This window comes from Mytilus trossulus, chromosome 6 (genome assembly GCF_036588685.1).
Source record: "Mytilus trossulus isolate FHL-02 chromosome 6, PNRI_Mtr1.1.1.hap1, whole genome shotgun sequence".
NCBI lineage: Eukaryota > Metazoa > Mollusca > Bivalvia > Mytilida > Mytilidae > Mytilus > Mytilus trossulus.
Window position 1 is genome coordinate 5,821,961 of NC_086378.1, and position 21,112 is coordinate 5,843,072.

General features: G+C 31.7%; 2 protein-coding genes across 5 annotated transcripts in view; one reads left to right on the top strand and one right to left on the bottom strand.

Moving 5' to 3' along the window:
* Nucleotides 1–7,842, bottom strand: part of LOC134720654 (Golgi pH regulator-like) — a 28,319-nt gene extending 20,477 nt beyond the window's left edge. Inside the window, exons 1-7 of one of the 2 annotated variants that reach the window (XM_063583044.1) lie at nucleotides 7,517–7,842; nucleotides 6,100–6,159; nucleotides 3,318–3,421; nucleotides 2,639–2,745; nucleotides 833–943; nucleotides 107–189; nucleotides 31–68 (exon numbers count right to left, since the gene is read on the bottom strand). In XM_063583044.1, coding sequence (XP_063439114.1) covers nucleotides 31–68; nucleotides 107–189; nucleotides 833–943; nucleotides 2,639–2,745; nucleotides 3,318–3,421; nucleotides 6,100–6,159; nucleotides 7,517–7,558 — 545 coding nt within the window. In that variant the 5' untranslated portion in view covers nucleotides 7,559–7,842. Of the gene's footprint in view, nucleotides 1–30; nucleotides 190–832; nucleotides 944–2,638; nucleotides 2,746–3,317; nucleotides 3,422–6,099; nucleotides 6,160–7,516 lie in introns of both variants that reach the window. The other variant, XM_063583043.1, reaches the window with a different exon arrangement.
* The window catches only part of LOC134720653 (ubiquitin carboxyl-terminal hydrolase 25-like), a 34,384-nt gene continuing 20,930 nt past the window's right edge, over nucleotides 7,659–21,112 (top strand). For 2 of the 3 annotated variants that reach the window (XM_063583040.1, XM_063583041.1), the window contains exons 1-6: nucleotides 7,906–8,233; nucleotides 16,355–16,543; nucleotides 17,096–17,225; nucleotides 17,963–18,089; nucleotides 18,510–18,675; nucleotides 20,682–20,750. In XM_063583040.1, the coding sequence (XP_063439110.1) occupies nucleotides 8,189–8,233; nucleotides 16,355–16,543; nucleotides 17,096–17,225; nucleotides 17,963–18,089; nucleotides 18,510–18,675; nucleotides 20,682–20,750 (726 nt within the window). In that variant the 5' untranslated portion in view covers nucleotides 7,906–8,188. Of the gene's footprint in view, nucleotides 7,804–7,905; nucleotides 8,234–16,354; nucleotides 16,544–17,095; nucleotides 17,226–17,962; nucleotides 18,090–18,509; nucleotides 18,676–20,681; nucleotides 20,751–21,112 lie in introns of those variants that run through there. The other variant, XM_063583042.1, reaches the window with a different exon arrangement.

The window sequence follows — 21,112 nt, forward strand, 5'->3', positions numbered from 1 at the left end:
TACATTTACTAGTAATCTTTTATGTTTTACCTTATGAAGACAAACATAGATGTATATGGATAATTTACCTTATAAAAACAAACATAGATGTATATGGATAATTGACAGCACCAAATCCTGATAACAGAGCCATGATAGTCACACCAATCACACCTATTCTTCCTATACACTGCTCGATGTCAAATATTCCTGTCAAATAAAATAAATGTCATTGTAAATTTCTGATTCACCATCACTTACAACTCCCCTCAGTGCCATGTGTTGCATAGGGCATGAATGATTCACCATGATAATCATTAATAAATATTTTAACAAGAACTTTCATGTTTTTTAAATCTCTTGGAAAGAAAATGTCTTTCATATACTGAGGACAAGGGACTCTTAAAATATTTATTTTTATTGTGTATATTAATGATCTTGTTGTTATTTTTTATTTTCATTTTGTATTGTTGTATCACATACTATAAATATGTAGTTTGAGGGCAATAAAGATTTGAATTTGAGTTTGAAAAGTACAATATGGTTTTATTGGAAATTCCTGTGATGATTATATGAACTGCATAATTTGTTATCAAATTTATAGTACACCTATTATTTTGATGTTGAGATTTTGTATTAAAGAAAAAATCATATATTGGTTTTGCCGACTAGGTGGAGTCTACTGAATAACCAAATAAATCAAACTTGAAGGTAAATTTATAAAGGTAGAAGTCAATAATAACTGACAAAGTCAAACTTGAGGCTTTGTCAACCAATCTATCAACAGAAAAACAACTACATAATCCTGACTTGGTACAAGCATTAACGATTTTCTTTTTAAAAGCAAACTTACCATGTTTAGGACTGAGAATAGGAAATGGATCCCCAATCTTCCAAAAGAAATAAGTAGATATACACCAAACAGCAAATGTCAATAGTACTCTCACGTGTTGTTTCTGAGGCACTGAAAAAAAGATATCATAATGTGATACAGGTTCAATTAATAGTCATACCTGCCAACTGTCACTATTTGCGGGGGATTTCCCCCATGGAGGCTCCCAAATTGAAATTTTCAAAGAGCATTTTTGTCCCCAATTTTAATCAAAACAGTTAATTTTACAATGCCATTAGGCTTAAAAAAAGTATGAAGAAGCAAAAAAACAACATTAAAACGTATTTGAAGGCCCCCTTAAAGGGTTTTAAGGACTATGACAGCCATCTTGCAAGCAAAACCTCCATGGGCATTTTGAAAAGTTGGCAGGTATGAATAGTTGTTTAGAATGGTATATTGTGCATATTCAATATATTTATAGATTATCATGGATCATCTCAACGAGATTGATTATCTCGTTTGAGCCAGCCAGTGGTTAAAGTGAGAAAAGCAATAGAGTTGAGATGAATAATGATTATCTGTTTATTACTATTTTACCTATGAGAGCTTTGTAAATTTCATGTCAATTTCATTATCAACGCCACCTGTTTCCTTAGTTTCTAGCGATAATTTTCAATCTCAAGCAAGTAGCATGATATGAAAAATTATCACAAAAAAAGATCAAAGGAAAAATGCACAAAATAGCAATATATAGTAACAAATTTAATTCACTTTTGTTGTAACCATCTTAGCACTCTTACTATATATAGGTCTGGAAATACAAACTAAAATCTCTTCAATCTGATTTTTCTATTTTTTAAGACAAATTATTTTGTCCCCTCCTGTCGCCCCAAATAACAAAAAAAAATTATATTAAAAAGTTTAAAAAAATATCTAAATATTTCAGTCAAATGTACAGAGCTGGTTTGATTTTCATAACATTAGCACAGTGGTGAAATATTACTAATATAAAAGTAACACACTTATGCGTGAGCTAAAAAAATGAACAAAATTGTGTACTAGAAGTAGAAGAAAATATGATTAGTTTATCTTCTGAGGAATTAGTTTAAACATATTTATTTATAGTGGATTGGGAAACAAGTTTTGCAACTTATATTAATCCCTCTCCACTTTGCGGGTGCGAGTGCTGCCTTGTAGCGGCATATTAGCCTACTCTTTTTCGAAATCTACAAGGGTGTCTTTAGCGTGCAAGAGATGTGGCTCTCTCTTCACACGGGTCAGCCATTTATCGTCCCCGTCCGACGGACTATCATCGTTTCCTCAAGACCATAATCGCAAATGGTGTCAACGGAGAGCCGAAAATTGAGTTCCTGAAATTTTCATCCCAAACGGGAATCGAACCAGGAACCATTGTGTTAGTAGTCCGATACACTAACCACTACACCACGGCTCTATTCTACATAAAGTACAATCCAATACAGATAAACACATAAGGATAACATTCTATATCCATTCCAGTATTTCTCAATACATATACTGTGGATTCTTTATTATTTGTTGAATACCAATTCTCTGGAGTTTATCAGTTACAGGTTAACCACAAATTCAAATATTCAACGAATTTCAAGTTTTTTATGGGCTTTGGCAAAACGAAATTTCCACCAAATTGTAAATTTTCTTCAATCCACAAAAATTGATACCCACCAAAACAGTACTCTAATAGATTTTCTAAGAGTCCATATTCTCATTTTGATATTTTTCCCCCAGGAACCCAACTAACTATCTATCAAGCATTCATCAATCAAATGTGTAAGCACTTTTACTTACCAAATCTTAAATTACAAATGATGAAATAAGCAATATAGAATGGTAACACTACAATCAACACTGATAATATGGCATAGAGTCCTAGTTTCCAATGGAAATATCTGGAGCTGTAATACACACACAAAAAATCTGTATTTTTTCCTTTTAAAACATGAAATATATTTAAGATATAAAAAAGAAGATGTGGTATGATTGCCAATGAGACAACTGTCCACAAGAGACCAAAATGACACAGATATTAACAACTATAGGTCACCGTACGGCCTTCAACAACGAGCAAAGAACGTATTTGATGCAAAGTTTAATTGTATACAATGATCTGTTATTCAATTTTCATTCTAGTCAATAAATTCCTTTCTTGTGATGTGTATATTATTAACCATTGTGTTAAGTGGTAACAATGGGGCATCAAATGTTTAGCATTCCCAAATAGTTATCTCCCCTTCAAAATCAATTACTATTGCAAGTAAAAAGATTAAAAATAAGGGGTTTGTTTATAGGTAAATTTTGAAAATTAGCAGAACATATATATGGTTATATTATGGTACACAATACATTTCATGGATTTATTTTTCACCAATCTGATTTTATATTTAGTCTGACTTGCACATAATTTTTTTTACATTAGATTAAACAGTACATGAAGAAATAATAGATCTGATTTTTTGTCAAGACTTACCCTGCATCAAGTACTCCAAGAATTTCAAATATGATTAATTCAAACATGGTACAGGATAACGAAAATGTCACTGAAAACACTAGCAGTACTACAGAGTGATGGACCTGAAACACACAATAATAGGGACAATAAGTTCTTGGTTCTCCGGTTCTAGGTTGTCTCATGTGCAATCATACCATACCTATTTGTATATAACAACAATACAACTAAATGATGGACCCTATGTCGTATTATCAAAAAGATACTAAATGAAAGATTAATTTTTATATGAGTAAATCAAATGGCGTATATGAATATTAAAACCAAAATGAAGCTACATGTACAAATAACACTAGCAGATATGTCAACTTGTGGTAACAAACTCTTTTCTAATGACAATGTGTGTGGTTACAACATCTGCAATTATGTCAATGTGTGTGGTGACAAAATAGGCAATTATGTCAATGATTAAAGTGACATAATAGGCAATTATGTCAATGATTATAGTGACATAATAGGCAACTAAGTCAATTTATGTGGTGACTAAATGGACAATTATGACAATGAGTGTGGTTACAAAATGGCAATTATGTCAATGATTGTAGGGACAAAAAAGGCAATCATGTCAATGTGTGTGGTGACAAAATAGGCAATTATGTCAATGATTGTAGTGACAAAATAGGCAACTATGTCATGATTGTAGGGACAAAATAGGCAATCATGTCAATGTGTGTGGTGACAAAATAGGCAATTATGTCAATGATTGTAGTGACAAAATAGGCAACTATGTCAATGAGTGTGGTGACAAAATAGGCAATCATGTCAATGATTGTAGAGACAAAATAGGCAATCATGTCAATGTGTGTGGTGACAAAATAGGCAATTATGTCAATGATTGTAGTGACAAAATAGGCAACTATGTCAATGATTGTAGGGACAAAATAGGCAATCATGTCAATGTGTGTGGTGACAAAATAGGCAATTATGTCAATGATTGTAGTGACAAAATAGGCAACTATGTCAATGAGTGTGGTGACAAAATAGGCAATCATGTCAATGATTGTAGGGACAAAAAAGGCAATCATGTCAATGTGTGTGGTGACAAAATAGGCAATAATGTCAATGATTGTAGTGACAAAATAGGCAACTATGTCAATTTGTGTGGTGACAAAATAGACAATTATGACAATGAGTGTAGTGACAAAAAAGGCAACTATGTCAATGATTGTAGTGGAATAATAGGAAACTATGTCAATAGTGTGGTGACAAAATAAGCAATTATGTCAATGATTGTAGTGACAAAAAAGGCAAGTATGGCAATGATTGCAGTGACAATGAATGTTATTATGTCAATTTTTGTGGTGACAAAATAGGCTATTATGTCAATGATTGTAGTGACAAAAAAGGCAAGTATGGCAATGATTGCAGTGACACTGAATATTATTAAGTCAATTTTTGTGGTGACAAAATAGGCAATCATGTCAATGATTGTAGGGACATTATAGGCAATTATCTCAATGTGTGGTGACAAAATAGGCAAGTATGTTAATGATTGTAGTGACATAGAAGACAACTATGTCAATTTATGTGGTGAAAAAATAGGCATTTATATCAATGAGTGTAGTGACAAAATAGGCAATTATGTCAATGATTGAAGTGAAATAATAGGCAACTATGTCAATGATTGTAGTGACATAAAAGGCAATAATATCAATGAGTGTAGTGAAATAATAGGCAACTATGTCAATGAATGTGGTGACAAAATAGGCAATTATGTCAATGATTGTAGTGACATAATAGGCAGCTGTGTCAATTTATGTGGTGACTAAATGGACAATTATAACAATGAGTGTGGTTACAAAATGGCAATTATGTCAATGATTGTGGTGACAAAATAGGCAATTATGTCAATGATTGTGGTGACAAAATAGGCAATTATGTCAATGAGTGTAGGGACAAAATAGTTAATTATGTCAATGATTGTAGTGACATAATAGGCAACTATGTCAATTTGTGTGGTGACAAAGTAGACAATTATGACAATGAGTGTAGTGACAAAAAAGGCAACTATGTCAATGATTGCAGTGACATAATAGGAAACTATGTCAATTTGTGTGGTGACAAAATAGACAATAATGTCAATGTGTTTGGTGACAAAAAAGGCAATTATGTCAATGATTTTATAAGCAATTATGTCAATGATAGTAGTGACAAAATAGGCAATTATGTCAAAGTGTTTGGTGACAATATAGGCAATTATGTTAATGAGTGTAGTTACAAAATAGGCAATAAAGTCAATGTGTTTGGTGACAAAATAGGCAATTATGTCAATGAGTGTAGTAACAAAATAGGCAATTATGGCAATGATTGTAGTGACAAAAAAGAAAATTATGTCAATGTGTTTGGTGACAATATAGGCAATTATGGCAATGAGTGTGGTGACATAAAAGTCAATTATGACAATATATTTGATGACAACATCTGCATTTGTGTAGGTTCAGTTAATTTGATCTAAAAGCCTGTGTTAACATGACTTGTAACCATGTCAATAAATCTGGGGACAACATCTAGACCACATTGGTGTTAATGTTTTAGGTGACAACATCTACTCATATGTCAAGATATTTAGTTATACAGCAATCAAACTTATGTCGATATATGTTCCAGGTGACTATATTTACCATTGTGTTGCTTGAGGTTATCTGTTTGTCACTACTGACATGTTAATAATGGGTGAAAGAAAACAGAGAGTTGAAAGATTGTTTCAAAAATAGCGCTGCATTAAATCATATCTTATTCTTACCTCATAGTCCTTGAATAATTGCTTTAGAAAGAAAACCCAGCCTCCACCAAAAAATAAGACCTAAAGAAAAAAGACATAATATACAAAACATTAAAATTAACATAAATACAAGTAACTGTATAATGAGTTTTTATTTTTAGTAACCCTTACCATGTGGGGACTTGGCCAAGAAAAAGAATAAAAAAACAAAATTGACAATTCTTGCACCAGATGACTAAGTCACACCCTAGTCACATCTCCTTTTTTATATAAACTGCATATATGATAATGACAATATTACCATAATCATGATAATCTTTATTGAATAAAATTACTTTTAAAGACTATTTTTTGGACAACATATACACTAAAGGTCTTTCAATGCTATGAGTATGAAGTGCATTTTGTAATAGAATTCTTTCTTGTGATTCATACCACATCTTCTAATTTACATAAAAATATATATCTTAAAATCGGCCTTTAATTTTTATTATTCCAGCCTAACAGATGAGTTTTTAATTAGATCTTAAAATAAAACGAGCATTTGTGGTTAAAAAAAATTTAGTCAGGTACATCTACATGTTGGATGAGTTTATTGGTCAGTGGTTGTTACCTTGAATGACCAAAGAACACTATTATTATTTGAATAACACTTGTCATGCTTGTAATGAACAAATAACAATATATGCTCATATTTAATTATTCTGATAATAAACATGCAGTGTTATCATTGGTTATTCAGTCATTCATGTTACCCATCAGTGGTTGTCATCTTTAGAGTCTATTCAATTACACTTTTTTGGCCTTTTCAGCTACTGGTAGCGTAAAATTGGTTAAAATTTTACCATGATTCCTCAAAATATCCTTATCAGGATTCGTCAGGGGTCTCCAAAAATTATCGTTCCCGTCATTTTCCAGGAAAAGTAAATGTCATTCATCAAAATCAGTCAATTTTTAAATCGTCTAAAAAAGTGTACATTTTTTATCGATATGCACGGAATACACCTTACATGCCTTATTGCTATTTGTCCGCCATTACTGGTATCACACAGGTTCCCGAAAAATTTTGACGTCATAAAACAAAATGTCTGACGCCACAATGGAAAAGTGATGGTTGTATGCGTCAAAAGGTCAAGCGGCCGGGTCAGCCGGCCGAGTAGGCTAGTAGCAATAAGGTGTATATTACCGTTAACATCATTCAGCAAGAATTTAGACCGTTATTCGTCATTAAGGTACCACCATTACCATCCTCTGGCATAGATTCTAGTCCATATAATTATGACAGCATTCCAGAAAAAAAAAATAGCCTTGCAAGACATCATAATATTTGGACTAGCATAAGTGATCATAAGTACATAATTTTTCAAGTTGTGATGTACATTTTGTAATCTATATTCAATCAACAAGTGTAAAGTTTTATCATAAAGATACTTGTAACCTGTGAAAAGAACATCAGACAAGAATCCACTAAAAAAGACATGATGCTGTGGCTGTAGACTTGGGATCTCCCCTCTGTTCCAACGTCAACATAAACACGTGTCTTTGAACGGTGACACAAGAAAGGTTCCGAACGGTTTAATTATTCCAAATTATAGGAATAACGCAAATTGTGATTGGATATTGAGCGAACGTCTTATCATTATCCTTTTCGTGTTGTATTTTATTAAAAATCGTCGTTTAAAGAACAATTTGTGTTCGTTTACAATAGAATTATTTTACTTTAAGGTGAAGATTTGAATATAAATAATTTAGACTCTAAAAAATTCAGGAAATTCATATTTTTCTTTGTTTCGCCTTAAGAATATTGTCCAATGAAAACATGTCTTTCAAAAGAATCTAAGCATCCATTTGGGGAAGCCCCTACAGCAGCCATGATAATCACGATGGGAAACTTGCGACTGTCAACATTGGACATGATTTAATGCATACATGTTTTATGAGCCAAAACTATATATTTCATTTGAAAGAGATTTATTCAATATTGTTGTCCTATTGTACAAAAGATATTTCAGTAACATTAATGGGGAATTAGCTGAATGTTTTGCTGTGTCTGAAAACTTGAGACAAATTCTTGTCTATCAGAGGCAAACTTGAGACACACGTGTGAACTATGACAGTGAAACAACCACCATTGCCTCAACCATGTCATTCACAGGTCAGGAGTTTTTTCAGGAAATCTTACTTTTTTATTGAATTATATCAGTAGAGCATGCTCCTCCTTATCAAATTATAAGGAAATTAACAACTTACCTCTATGTGATTATGGCGTCATATTTATCTATGATCCACTCTCTAGCTAAGGTTAAAAAGTGCGTTACTAGCTGACTGATTATGGCTGGCTAAGTATCTATTACTCAAGTGAATCCGGTCACGCTTTCCCCTTTTCCCACCTGGAGCAGATAGAGTCATTCTGCTATCTGGTCTGTTCGATCCCAAAACATTTTTGCATTCGCACTCTACATGTTCAGACCTGCCAACTATCCTGATTTTCGTGGTATCATCCCGATTTTTACCCCTCAACCCGAATCCTGATATCAGGATTGTAAAATTAGCCAAAATCCTGATTTTCAACAAATATACCCGAAAAAATTATTGTTTACCGATTTTGAAGTTTTTCTGATCAATTTTACCTGGGGACATATTATGACAAGTTAATGACCCTATGCTAATCAACAGTCACAACAGGTGTCATAATTAGTGGTTGAATGTAATCAGATTACCTAATGGGTCGTAACAATCCTCAAAATTAATTTGTATAAATTTGGTCAAACAGCCTTTCAATTTTAATCAATTTATCATACAAGGACAAACTGCAACATTTGACGTAGTTCCACAGCAAAAACATAATTAATTGAAAGATGAGAACTGTAAAGAACTCTCAAGAAAACATCGTTTATCTTGAAATTTGTTTAATTTTTGAAACCAGACATCGTGTGTCTGTTCCATACCTGCCAACTTTCACGATTTAGGCGTGTACTACACGATTTTGACCCTTTGACACGATTGCACGATCGTGTTCCTGAAAAACCCTCTAAAACACGATTTGGTGAAAATCTACACAAAAAATATTGTTGTTCACGATTTTGAACTGTGTGCAATGGAGGAAAATCGTGTTCAGCCAATCAAATTGTGTGTTTCTCATGATCAAATTAATCAGCCAATCAAAAACGTTTTCTCTCAAGATTGTTTTAACATGCTAGATATTGAACTTGTGTTGTATTCCACTGTTTGTTGATGTAAAAACGTGAACATGGCAAATGATTTTTCAACTGCAAGGAGGTTCTTACACAGAATAAGAATACAAGCATGGCTGATTGACAAACTTTAATGATGCAGTACTACCATGAATATAATAAATAGTAGTTTATTCACTAATTTATTGACATAACAGTAACTGTTGCTGTAACATAATTTCATTAATGTATTCAATCATTTAAAGTATATATAATGTACTATTTATTATTTTTCACATAGACCCCCCACTCACATCAACATGAGGAATCCCTTAAGGTGGTACCTAACACTACAGGGAGATAACTCTGTAAAATCAGCTAAACGTTTTAATTACGTTGTGTTGTCAAAGGAAAATTAAGCTTCTCAATGATCAAAATTGATGTTTGTCAAACTGCTATATAACCAGTGTAATTTTTCCGACAAAACGGTTGGTTAAACATTTTCAAAATTTTTATATTTTTGTTAAAGGGTCAAAGTAAGTACTTTGACAAAATTTTATGAAAATTAAACGAGCCAAAATAATTTTAGTGCAAGTGTTGGGTACCACCTTAAATGAGGGACTACCCTTAGTCAAGGGGTCACTCTTGTAAAAAATAAAATAGAAAAATGTAGATTTATTTACTTTAAAATGGGAAATTCTGACATTATATTTGGAACAGCTTTTCTAAATGAAGAGTCCTATTATTATGAATAATAAAGAAGATATAAGGCCAAGAACATATCAAAAATTCTTGGACATGTGTTGATCATATAATACCAGATAGATCATAAGATGTATAGTTCTTTGGGAAAAGTTTCTTCAAATAATATGCATATGAATGTGTGCTCATTTGTACTTAAAAAGTGGGTTTTAATGTCCTAACATTGAGGGGAAATCCCTATGTGTTGTTCCCAACCTGATAAAGGTCCTTCTTTGTGTATAATTTTAAATTGGAAAAGTCAACAACTATTTAGTATCCTTACACATGAAAATAATTCCTGGTCTTAAAGCTACATGTTCATATTTTCTGCTGATATAATAACTAGAATCATGCAAATAAACTTAAAAAAAAGGGATGTAAGCTCATCTTACAAATCATGCAAATATGACACTTTTTCTAGACTACAAAACAGCAAGCACAAAAAAGTCGTCGCAAAGAATTTTAAACTTTGAAATTGTTGTCGCGCGCTAAAACCCCCATGGGCATTTTCAAAAGTTGGCAGGTATGCTGTTCATCTTAAATCGACGCCATTTTGTTCACATTTCTACTGTGTTACCTCCGCAGGTAAGAGCACCTCTGAATACAAAGAAAGATAAATCAAATTTAATCCATTTTCTCATTGATACTGATATAAAGACCATGAGTAAGAATAAATCAAAATCTGTCTTCATTCTTCTTACTTTAGGACATGTAGTTTTAGGTGTTTTGAGTCAAGGTTCATAGATGAGAAGGTCTTTGGAGGGGGGAAAGGGGGGTCTTTACTTTGAATCCTTTATTTTTAATGCCATTTTCTCTATTCCTCAGTTATTTTGTCAATTTTTAATTAAATATTACAAGAATCATGCAAATAAAAGTAACCAAGGCCTACAAGCTCATCATTAGTATACCAAAAGAAAAAAGAAGAGAACTTAGACTATTTTAGGACTAAAAAACAATGCTCACAGAAAAGTCGCTAAAATTGTAACCCTTAAAAATCTTGTTGCGCACTAAATCCCCCATGGAGATTTTCAAAAGTTGGCAGGTCTGCATGTTCGCTCCCAATTTTAGTTCAAATTCCAGTTGAATAATTGGAAATCATGATTGTTGTTTTAAATTGCTTAGGTTTAAATACTGAATGTATTTAGCTTGGTATGAGTAAAACATGATACAAATTATTCAGCACACAAAAAAAAACTTATTCAGAATCTCACTATATTTTGAAACAAGTCTATGATTGAAACAAAGTTATAGCGATACACTTACCAAAACATGATTAAGAGCTATTCAACACGAAATAAAACGTTGACAGAATCCCACTTTATTTAGAAAGGATTGTCATTTTTTTAACAATACACTATCCAGAACTTAGATAAGATTTATTCAACACAAAAAAAAAAATGCTGTCTCACTTTATAATGAAACAATGACAACAAAAATATATTTATAGGAATACACTTGCCAAAACTTGATTACAAAGTTATTAAACACAAAAACAAAACAAAATGGACGTGAACATGTAGGGTGCGAACAGACTTTGGGTGCGAACATGTAAGGTGTGAAAGTCAATGGGCGCAAACAGACCCGGATTCAGTCATTCTGACCTTAGGCAGTTCCAAATCTGCTGACACTTATCATCAATTATGCACCAAAGACTTTCCAATTTGTACACTTCCCCTTAAATATCCTAGCTATGTCTAAATGTTTAAACAATTACTTCAGAGGCGGATTTAGGGGTGGGGTGGGGGTAGAGGGCCCAGGTCCCCCTTTTTGAGAAAAAATTTGGTTGCTTATTAAGGGAATCACTGGAGCGGGCCCCCTCTTAGGCAGTCAATGGGCCCCCACCTATGAAAATTTCTAGATCTGCCAGTGAACTTCACAGTTAGACCTCTGGAACACATGCATTAATGTACTTAAGATTCATCATAACAACTGGACAAATATGGCTGTATTTACATGCCACAAACTACTCTGCGTTCAGACTTACCTGTGAAGTTGGAAAGTTAATGTCTAGCATCCACTAGATATATTAACGCATTTTGTGATTCAGAAAGATAAAATCTTGTTTTGATTTTGATGGGCATTTTTTTTCCTTTATGCAAAAGGTGTCAAAATTAACTAAGTTGTGGTGCAACTTTGAGATGCTCCCTCAGGTAAAAAAACAGTTTGTATTGTTTTGATTGTCCTTAATTGACATGGACAAGAGGTATCTTCACAATTATAGGTGAGTTAAAGATTTTATCTGAGTGAGTGGACAGAATCAATGTTATTCAGGTGTTTGTTTATTTTTACACCTTCTACCAAAATGAAAAAAAATGCCTATTAAAAACCAAGAATGATTTTGTATTTTTTAAACACAAAATGCATTTAACTTTTATATATCTAGTGGATGCTAGGCCTTAAAACTTTCCAAACAGCACAGGTAAATCTAAACACAGAGTAGTTCTTTAGGTGAAAAAGGCCATATTTGTCCATTTGTCATGCTGAACTTTAAAAAAAACAGAACTCAAACCATGAATAGATATCATCTTTTACAACGTATACATATACTAGTATATCCACATCGTTGTGTACATCTACATTGTTAACTTGTAGACATGGTAGAGGGTTGTTGCCCCATGGCTCAATTAATGTTATACTGAAATAGTTCATAGTTTCCCTTTATAGCACTAAGTATAGTACCAAACATCATATTACTGAGAAAAGTTGCTCCCTGCATGATGAATAAATAACCCTTACCATTATTATTATTATATTGCAGTGAATCATTTGTTATTAGTATCAGACTTGGGGTCAATTACATTGGAATGTAATTAATTAAATTACACATTACATTGCAAAAATAGTCAATTACACTAATTACACATTACACAGATTTTGAAATGTAATTCATTAAATTACAATTACTTTACTAAAGTAATTAATTAAATTACACATTACATTTCATTATGTTATTTTTTAACAATATTTTACATGTTTATATAATGCATGTGTAAAATATTCATGTAAGCATAGTTTAAACCTTGCATTTGATAATCTTTAAATATAGTTATTTTAAGGTTTTGTCAGTAATAGTCTGAATCTTCTGGTCTGAAAACAGCAATTGTGAATAGTCTTTCGACAGGATCTAATGTAACATGTGCAAGATATTGCTCGATCACTGGATATGGAAGTTTTATGATTAGAATATCATTATATTGATAGGAGAGGGAATTTGTTCCTGTGAACTTGCCAATACATCAAGTGGTATTTTGACATCTCAGAAATGAACTCATTTGAATTAAACATAATATGAATAAAGAAATTATAAATGAATTTAAAATATTTTTTTATTTTACTTTAAAAATATTAAAAAGTGTGCTTGTCAAAATATTCAAAATAATTTTTAGTACAAACAATGTATATGATGTCTAAATATAAGCAATATTTTGCTAATTAGATAAAATACATGTAATAGTGACATTGCCCCTAGATATTTTAATCTGATTAATTGCTGTTTGTTTTTACAGCTGTTAATCTTTATTTCTATAATCCTTTTGTGTATACTAATTTCATAAAATGATTGTATGCAGTGATTTTAAATTCTAAATGAACTGTCTCAGAAAGTTGTTTCACAGTGACACATTTTATTGTTTTTGTTTAACAAGGTGTTTATTACTTATCGATCTATTTAGTTAAAAATCTTTCTTAAAAACTAGAACAACTCCTTTAAATGATTATCACATTTTTTATACGACCGCAAATTTTGAAAAAATTTTCGTCGTATATTGCTATCACGTTGGCGTAGTCGTTGTCGTCGTCGTCATCGTCGTCGTCGTCGTCCGAATACTTTTAGTTTTCGCACTCTAACTTTAGTAAAAGTGAATAGAAATCTATGAAATTTTAACACAAGGTTTATGACCATAAAAGGAAGGCTGGTATTGATTTTGGGATTTTTGGTCCCAATATTTTAGGAATTAGGGGCCAAAAAGGGCCCAAATAAGCATTTTCTTGGTTTTCGCACTATAACTTTAGTTTAAGTTAATAGAAATCTATGAAATTTTGACACAAGGTTTATGACCACAAAAGAAAGGTTGGGATTGATTTTGGGAGTTTTGGTTTCAACAGTTTAGGAATTAGGGGCCAAAAAAGGGCCCAAATAAGCATTATTCTTGGTTTTCGCACAATAACTTTAGTTAGAGTAAATAGAAATCAATGAAATTTAAACACAATGTTTATGACCACAAAAGGAAGGTTGGTATTGATTTTGGGAGTTTTGGTCCCAACAGTTTAGGAATTAGGGGCCAAAAAGGGACCCAAATAAGCATTTTTCTTGGTTTTCGCACCATAGTGTTAGTATAAGTAGATAGAAATCTATGAAATTTAAACACAAGGTTTATGACTATTAAAGGAAGGTTGGTATTGATTTTGGGAGTTTTGGTCCCAACAGTTAAGGAAAAAGGGGCCCAAAGGGTCCAAAATTAAATTTTGTTTGATTTCATCAAAATTGAATAATTGGGGTTCTTTAATATGCCGAATCTAACTGTGTATGTAGATTCTTAATTTTTGGTCCCGTTTTCAAATTGGTCTACATTTAGGTCCAAAGGGTCCAAAATTAAACTTAGTTTGATTTTAACAAAAATTGAAACCTTTGGGTTCTTTGATATGCTGAATCTAAAAATGTACTTAGATTTTTGATTATTGGCCCAGTTTTCAAGTTGGCCCAAATCGAGGTCCAAAATTAAACATTGTTTGATTTCATCAAAAATTGAATAATTGGGGTTCTTTGATATGCCAAATCTAACTGTGTATGTAGATTCTTAATGTTTGGTCCAGTTTTAAAATTGGTCTAAATTAAAGTGCAAAGGGTCCAAAATTAAACTAAGTTTGATTTTAACAAAAATTAAATTCTTGGGCCTCTTTGATATGCTGAATCTAAACATGTACTTAGATTTTTGATTATGGGCCCAGTTTTCAAGTTGGTCCAAATCAGGATCTAAAATTATTATATTAAGTATTGTGCAATAGCAAGTCTTTTCAATTGCACAGTATTGTGCAATGGCAAGAAATATCTAATTTCACAATATTGTGAAATAGCAAATTTTTTTTGAATTAAGAGTTATCTTTCTTTGTCCAGTATAGTAAGCAAGAAATATCTGCAAGAATTTTTTTTAATTGGAGTTATCTTTCTTTGTCCAGAATCAACTTAAATCTTTGTTATATACAATATACAATGTATATTCACTTTTTACTACCAACTGATAAATTTAAATAATCTTTACCATTCAGTGATAACAAGCAGTTTTTTTACATCTTAATATTTTATGATGTATTTAAATGAGTAGTAATTGTTGCAAACTCCATTAGAATATTTTAACTGAAATTAGTTTTGGAATAAGGGAAAGGGGGATGTGATTAAAAAATTGGGTTCAATTTTTCTCATTTGAAATTTCATAAATAAAAAGAAAATTTCTTCAAACATTTTTTTGAGAGGATTAATATTCAACAGCATAGTGAATTGCTCTAAGAGAAAACAAAATTTTTAAGTTCATTTGAATACATTCATTCTGTGTCAGAAACCTATGCTGTTTCAACTATTTAATCACAATCCAAATTTAGAGCGGAATCCAGCTTGAATGTTGTGTCCATACTTGCCCCAACCTTTCAGGGTTCAACCTCTGCAGTCGTATAAAGCTACGCCCTGTGGAGCATCTGGTTAAACTATAAAATATAAATAAAAAATCTGTAGGTCAAATAAATGATATAAAACTTCAGAATAAATTACAGACTTCATATATTAAAAAAGTATGTGATATTAATATTTGAAAAATACATATAATTTTACAATTTATATTATTTAACACAATCCTTAACTGTAACACCATAAAAGTACATGTAATTGAAATGTAATTCAAAAGTAATTGAGCATTACATGCTTTTTTCAATGTAATTAATTAAATTACCATTACATGTAATTTAAAAAAATGCTCAATTACACATTACATTCAATTACATGGAATATTGTAATGCATTACACATTGTTACACTTAATTACCATTACATTTTTAATTACCCCATCCCTGATTAGTATACTTTTTTTTTGGTAATTATCTTATATTAATATTTATATAACAGTTTAATATATATAGCAGATCTATTATTCCGCATGTGTTTACACAAAATTTAGGTATTCATGATTTATTACTGATATATATTTCTAATGGCAAAACATTTCCATATCATTTATTTAAAAGACTAAGTTCTAAAAGCTACATTATGTACTATACAGTGCATTATAATATATAAGATCACCTGGTTATGTGACAGTGATATCAGTGTACATGTACAAATGTATCATGATAATAGCCAGTTTTTGTGTATTTCAGGGTAGAAAGCAGGATGAACTTTTGACAGTGTGTAACCAGATTAAGGAAATTACAGGAATACATGATGAAAAAGTGATAAAGAGAGCCATTGATGCTTGTCAAGATGAAAATGGACAATTTAATGTAGAAAATGTGGTGGCAATGTTAGTGGCTGAAGACAGCCACGTAACCAACAGTCCTCCTAAAAAAGTAAATATTTATAAAAAACAAAAACATTTTTTTGTAATAGCTGTTTTGTTTGAGCCAAGGGTTTGTATTGAATACCTTATTCTGACCTATATTGGTTTACTTTTACAAATTGTGACTTAGATGCAGAGTTGTCTCATTGGCATTCATACCACATCTTCTTATAGCAATTCATATGTTCATAGAAACTTAACATTGGAGCATAAACTTGAAAGAATTTGTTTTGACTATCAATTATTTTGAAATACAATAGTTGTTCCTGTTGCATACCGATAATTAAAAAAATGATAATGCAATTTTACCACATAAAGGACTACATCAAAAAATCAATGAAGGATAAAAAAAACTTAATTCAAATAGTTAGGGGGTTGGGGGTCAAAATTGCTGCAACTTTTGTTTCATTTACATCGACTTTACTCATATCCTTATTGGTCAATCAATTTTTCCTAAATTAAGTTAAGAGTTTGATGTCGCCCCTAATTACTATCAGTAAATGTTAACCAATATAACAAGTTATAACATATATTCACGACTTTCTTTATACTTTAATTGCAGTCAACTGTGAATCCGTTACCTCCTAGGACAACAGCTGCAGATACACTAGATGCTAAAGGGAAACCAGGCACTGATACTACTGCTACACAGTCAACAGAAACACAGTCAACCAGTACAAATAAAAGTCAAGGTCAAATTAGCTTCATTTTGTTTTGTTATTCAAATTTTATTGATTTCAATCAAAAAATTAAAAAGGAAATTAATATATAAGGTACACATCTAATTTATTAGAATTCTATTGTGTTATTGAAGAAAAACAAAGCAATTAACACCATGCAATAGAATGGTGGAGAGAACGATATTTTTAAATACTCATGGACTAGCACAGCCATCACTTATACATGTGCTAGCCATTTCTGGTAATCTCTAAGCAAATATTTGTTTGTCTGCAGGACTGTTAGTTATTATAAATGACTTTGACAAGAAAATCTTAAAACTTCTTATAATTAATAAAACTTCTTCGAAAGTCATAAAACTTCTTCGAAAGTCATAAAACTTCTTCGAAAGTCATGAAACTTCTTCGAAAGTCATAAAACTATCAAAACTCTGAAGTTTCCAAAATTGGGGTGTTCAGTTAGCTATGCAATCTTATTAGCTAATGTTTTCTTATAATAAAGATTTTTGATAGGTGTACATCTAGGAAAAATATTAAACTTATAAAACAAATTACATGTACCTATAGTATGAAGATGCTTTATTGTGACATATATATTTGATTGTGAAATCTATTGATAAAGGTAATATGATTAGCAATTAATATATCTTAGAATATATAGATTTATATAACACTAAATTGGTATGTATATGTATACCAGATTTACAAAAATATATACATGCTTTGAATTTAAAACTCTTCTTGAAATTCAGGTGTAATAGACTTGACAACAGAAACAAATGAAAGTGACGAATTACAGAAAGCTATAGCTGCCAGTCTTCAAGATACACAGGGAATTCTGGGAGGTCAGGTGTCGAAGGAAGAACAAGATATTAGCAGGTTATTTATGAACTGCAGCAGAAATCTATTATTCAAATAGGAAGTTAGGTTGCTGTCTCTTTGACACATATGTCTCAAATCTCTATTTATTCATTCTTCTCATTATAACTGTAAATTCAGAAATTATTGCATACAATTATTATCGCGATTTTTCAAGAATGGACAAAAATGCATGTTTAATGATCAGGAATTCGAACAAAAAATGCACTGATCTAAGTTTCAGTTATCCGAATTTGAGTTCTTATAATGGTGATACCCATCCCACCTGTAATCTGTTGTTGTTTTGATATGAATGGTAAAATCTAAATTTCAATGGATTCTTTTTAATAGCAAAATGTTTACATTGAATACTGAAGTTATTAGATTGAAGAAACCTGTGTATTGTAATAGTTTACATGATTCTTTCTTGTATTTTTTCAGAGTGTTAGAACAAAGTTTGATAGAAAGTAAAGCTGGGACTAAAAGGAAGAGAGGTGATATATGGTTTGTTGATCCACTTAATCCACATGAAAGGAAGAGGCTAGAAGAATGTCCTGTTGGTTTAAAGAATGTCGGAAATACGTGTTGGTTTAGTGCTGTAATACAGGTAATCATAGTATGCAGGTTATCATAGTATACAGGTAGTCATGGTATACAGGTACAGGTAATCATGGGGTACAGGTAATTATAGTATACAGGTAATCATGGTATACAGGTAATTATAGTATACAGGTAATCATGGTATACAGGTAGTCATGGTATAAAGGTAATCATAGTATACAGGTAATCATGGTATACAGGTAAGGTAATCATAGTATACAGATAATTATAGTATACAGGTAATCATGGTATACAGGTAGTCATGGTATAAAGGTAATCATAGTATACAGGTAATCATGGTATACAGGTAAGGTAATCATAGTATACAGGTAATCATGGTATACAGGTAAGGTAATCATAGTATACAGGTACAGGTAATCATGGGGTACAGGTAATCATGGTATACAGGTACAGGTAATCATGGGGTACGGGTAATCATAGTATACAGGTAATCATGGTATACAGGTAGTCATGGTATAAAGGTAATCATAGTATACAGGTAATCATGGTATACAGGTAAGGTAATCATAGTATACAGGTAATCATGGTATACAGGTACAGGTAATCATGGGGTACAGGTAATCATGGTATACAGGTACAGGTAATCATGGGGTACGGGTAATCATAGTATACAGGTAATCATGGTATACAGGTAATCATGGTATACCGGTAATCATGGTATACCGGTAATCATGGTATACCGGTAATCATGGTATACAGGTAATCATGGTATACAGGTAATCATGGTATACAGGTAATCATGGTATACAGGTAATCATAGTATACAGGTAATCATAGTATACAGGAAGTTTTGGTATACAGATAATCATGGTATACAGGTAATCATGGTATACAGGTAATCATGGTATACAGGTAATCATGGTATACAGGTAATCATGGTATACAGGTAATCATGGTATACAAGGTTATCATGGTATACAGGTTATCATGGTATACAGGTTATCATGGTATACAGGAAGTCATGGTATACAGGTAATCATGGTATACAGGTAATCATAGTATACAGGAAGTCATGGTATACAGGTAATCATGGTATACAGGTAATCATGGTATACAGGTAATCATGGTATACAGGTAATCATAGTATACAGGAAGTCATGGTATACAGGTAATCATGGTATACAGGTAATCATGGTATACAGGTAATCATAGTATACAGGTAATCATGTTATACAGGTACAGGTAATCATGGGGTACAGGTAATTATAGTATACAGGTAATCATAGTATACAGGTACAGGTAATTATAGTATACAGGTAATCATGGTATACAGGTAATCATGTTATACAGGTACAGGTAATCATGGGGTACAGGTAATTATAGTATACAGGTAATCATAGTATACAGGTAATCATAGTATACAGGTAGTCATTGTATACAGGTAATCAGGTTGGAATTTGAAAATGTCTGAAATACTTGTTGGTTTATTGTTGTAATACACATATTCAGATTATACAAGTTATTTGTCGTGAAATCTTTCTTTCATACCTCTACCTGAATTGTTTTTTGCTGTTCTTTAAAAACCTTCGGATCTTGTTTGTTATCTGCATGTTTAAAGCATTTCTTTTGCTTTCCAGGCTTTCAGCTCTTACCAATTTAGATGAAGATTTATCTAGGAAACCACATGAAAAACAAAGAAAAAATTTCAGACATTATTTTACAACAAAAAAAATGCAACCTTTTACTTGAATTGTCTCAACTTAACATTTTGAAATATGAGTGAGAATAGTTAACATTATTCAATATTGTATAGAGTTTTGAGTATTAATAAACCAGAAGAAATAAACTAGTCACTTTTTCACTGTGATTAAGTGAGGGATAAAATTTGGTAACACCAACATGGTTGTATTCAACATCCACATTAGGAAGATCCAACTGTGGGAGCAAAATCCACCATACAGAAACGATTTGTACTCTGGAAAGCTACTTAGTTTAATTTCTTATTATTAGTATGAATAAAGTGATAGAAATATATTCATTTTACTATTTCAGTCTTTATTTAATCTTAGAAGATTTCGACATTTGGTGCTTAACTTCAAACTACCTAAAGATCCTGCACAGGTAAGGCCACAATTAAAAATATTTTGGTTTGCCCAAACCCTACCCAAAGGTTGAGACAGTGGGTGGGTAGGTAGGCATTTTCTTTTTTTTTTTCAAAAAGAGAAATTGAAGTATCAGGTGTTTATTATTCTTCATGCCTATTTGATTAAAAAAAAACTTCTCCAAATCAGGACAATAAAAGAATTTGAGTAGGCAGCTTTTTTCTGGGTAGGTAGCGTTTGGGCAAACAAACCTATTATTTATTATGGCCCAAGACAATTGATTATGAAATCATAATGGGAATCAGTCCTTTCAAAAGGGCTAGTTAAAGATAGAAATAATTAAAGATTTATTTAAGATATGAAAAAAAAATAGATGCAGAT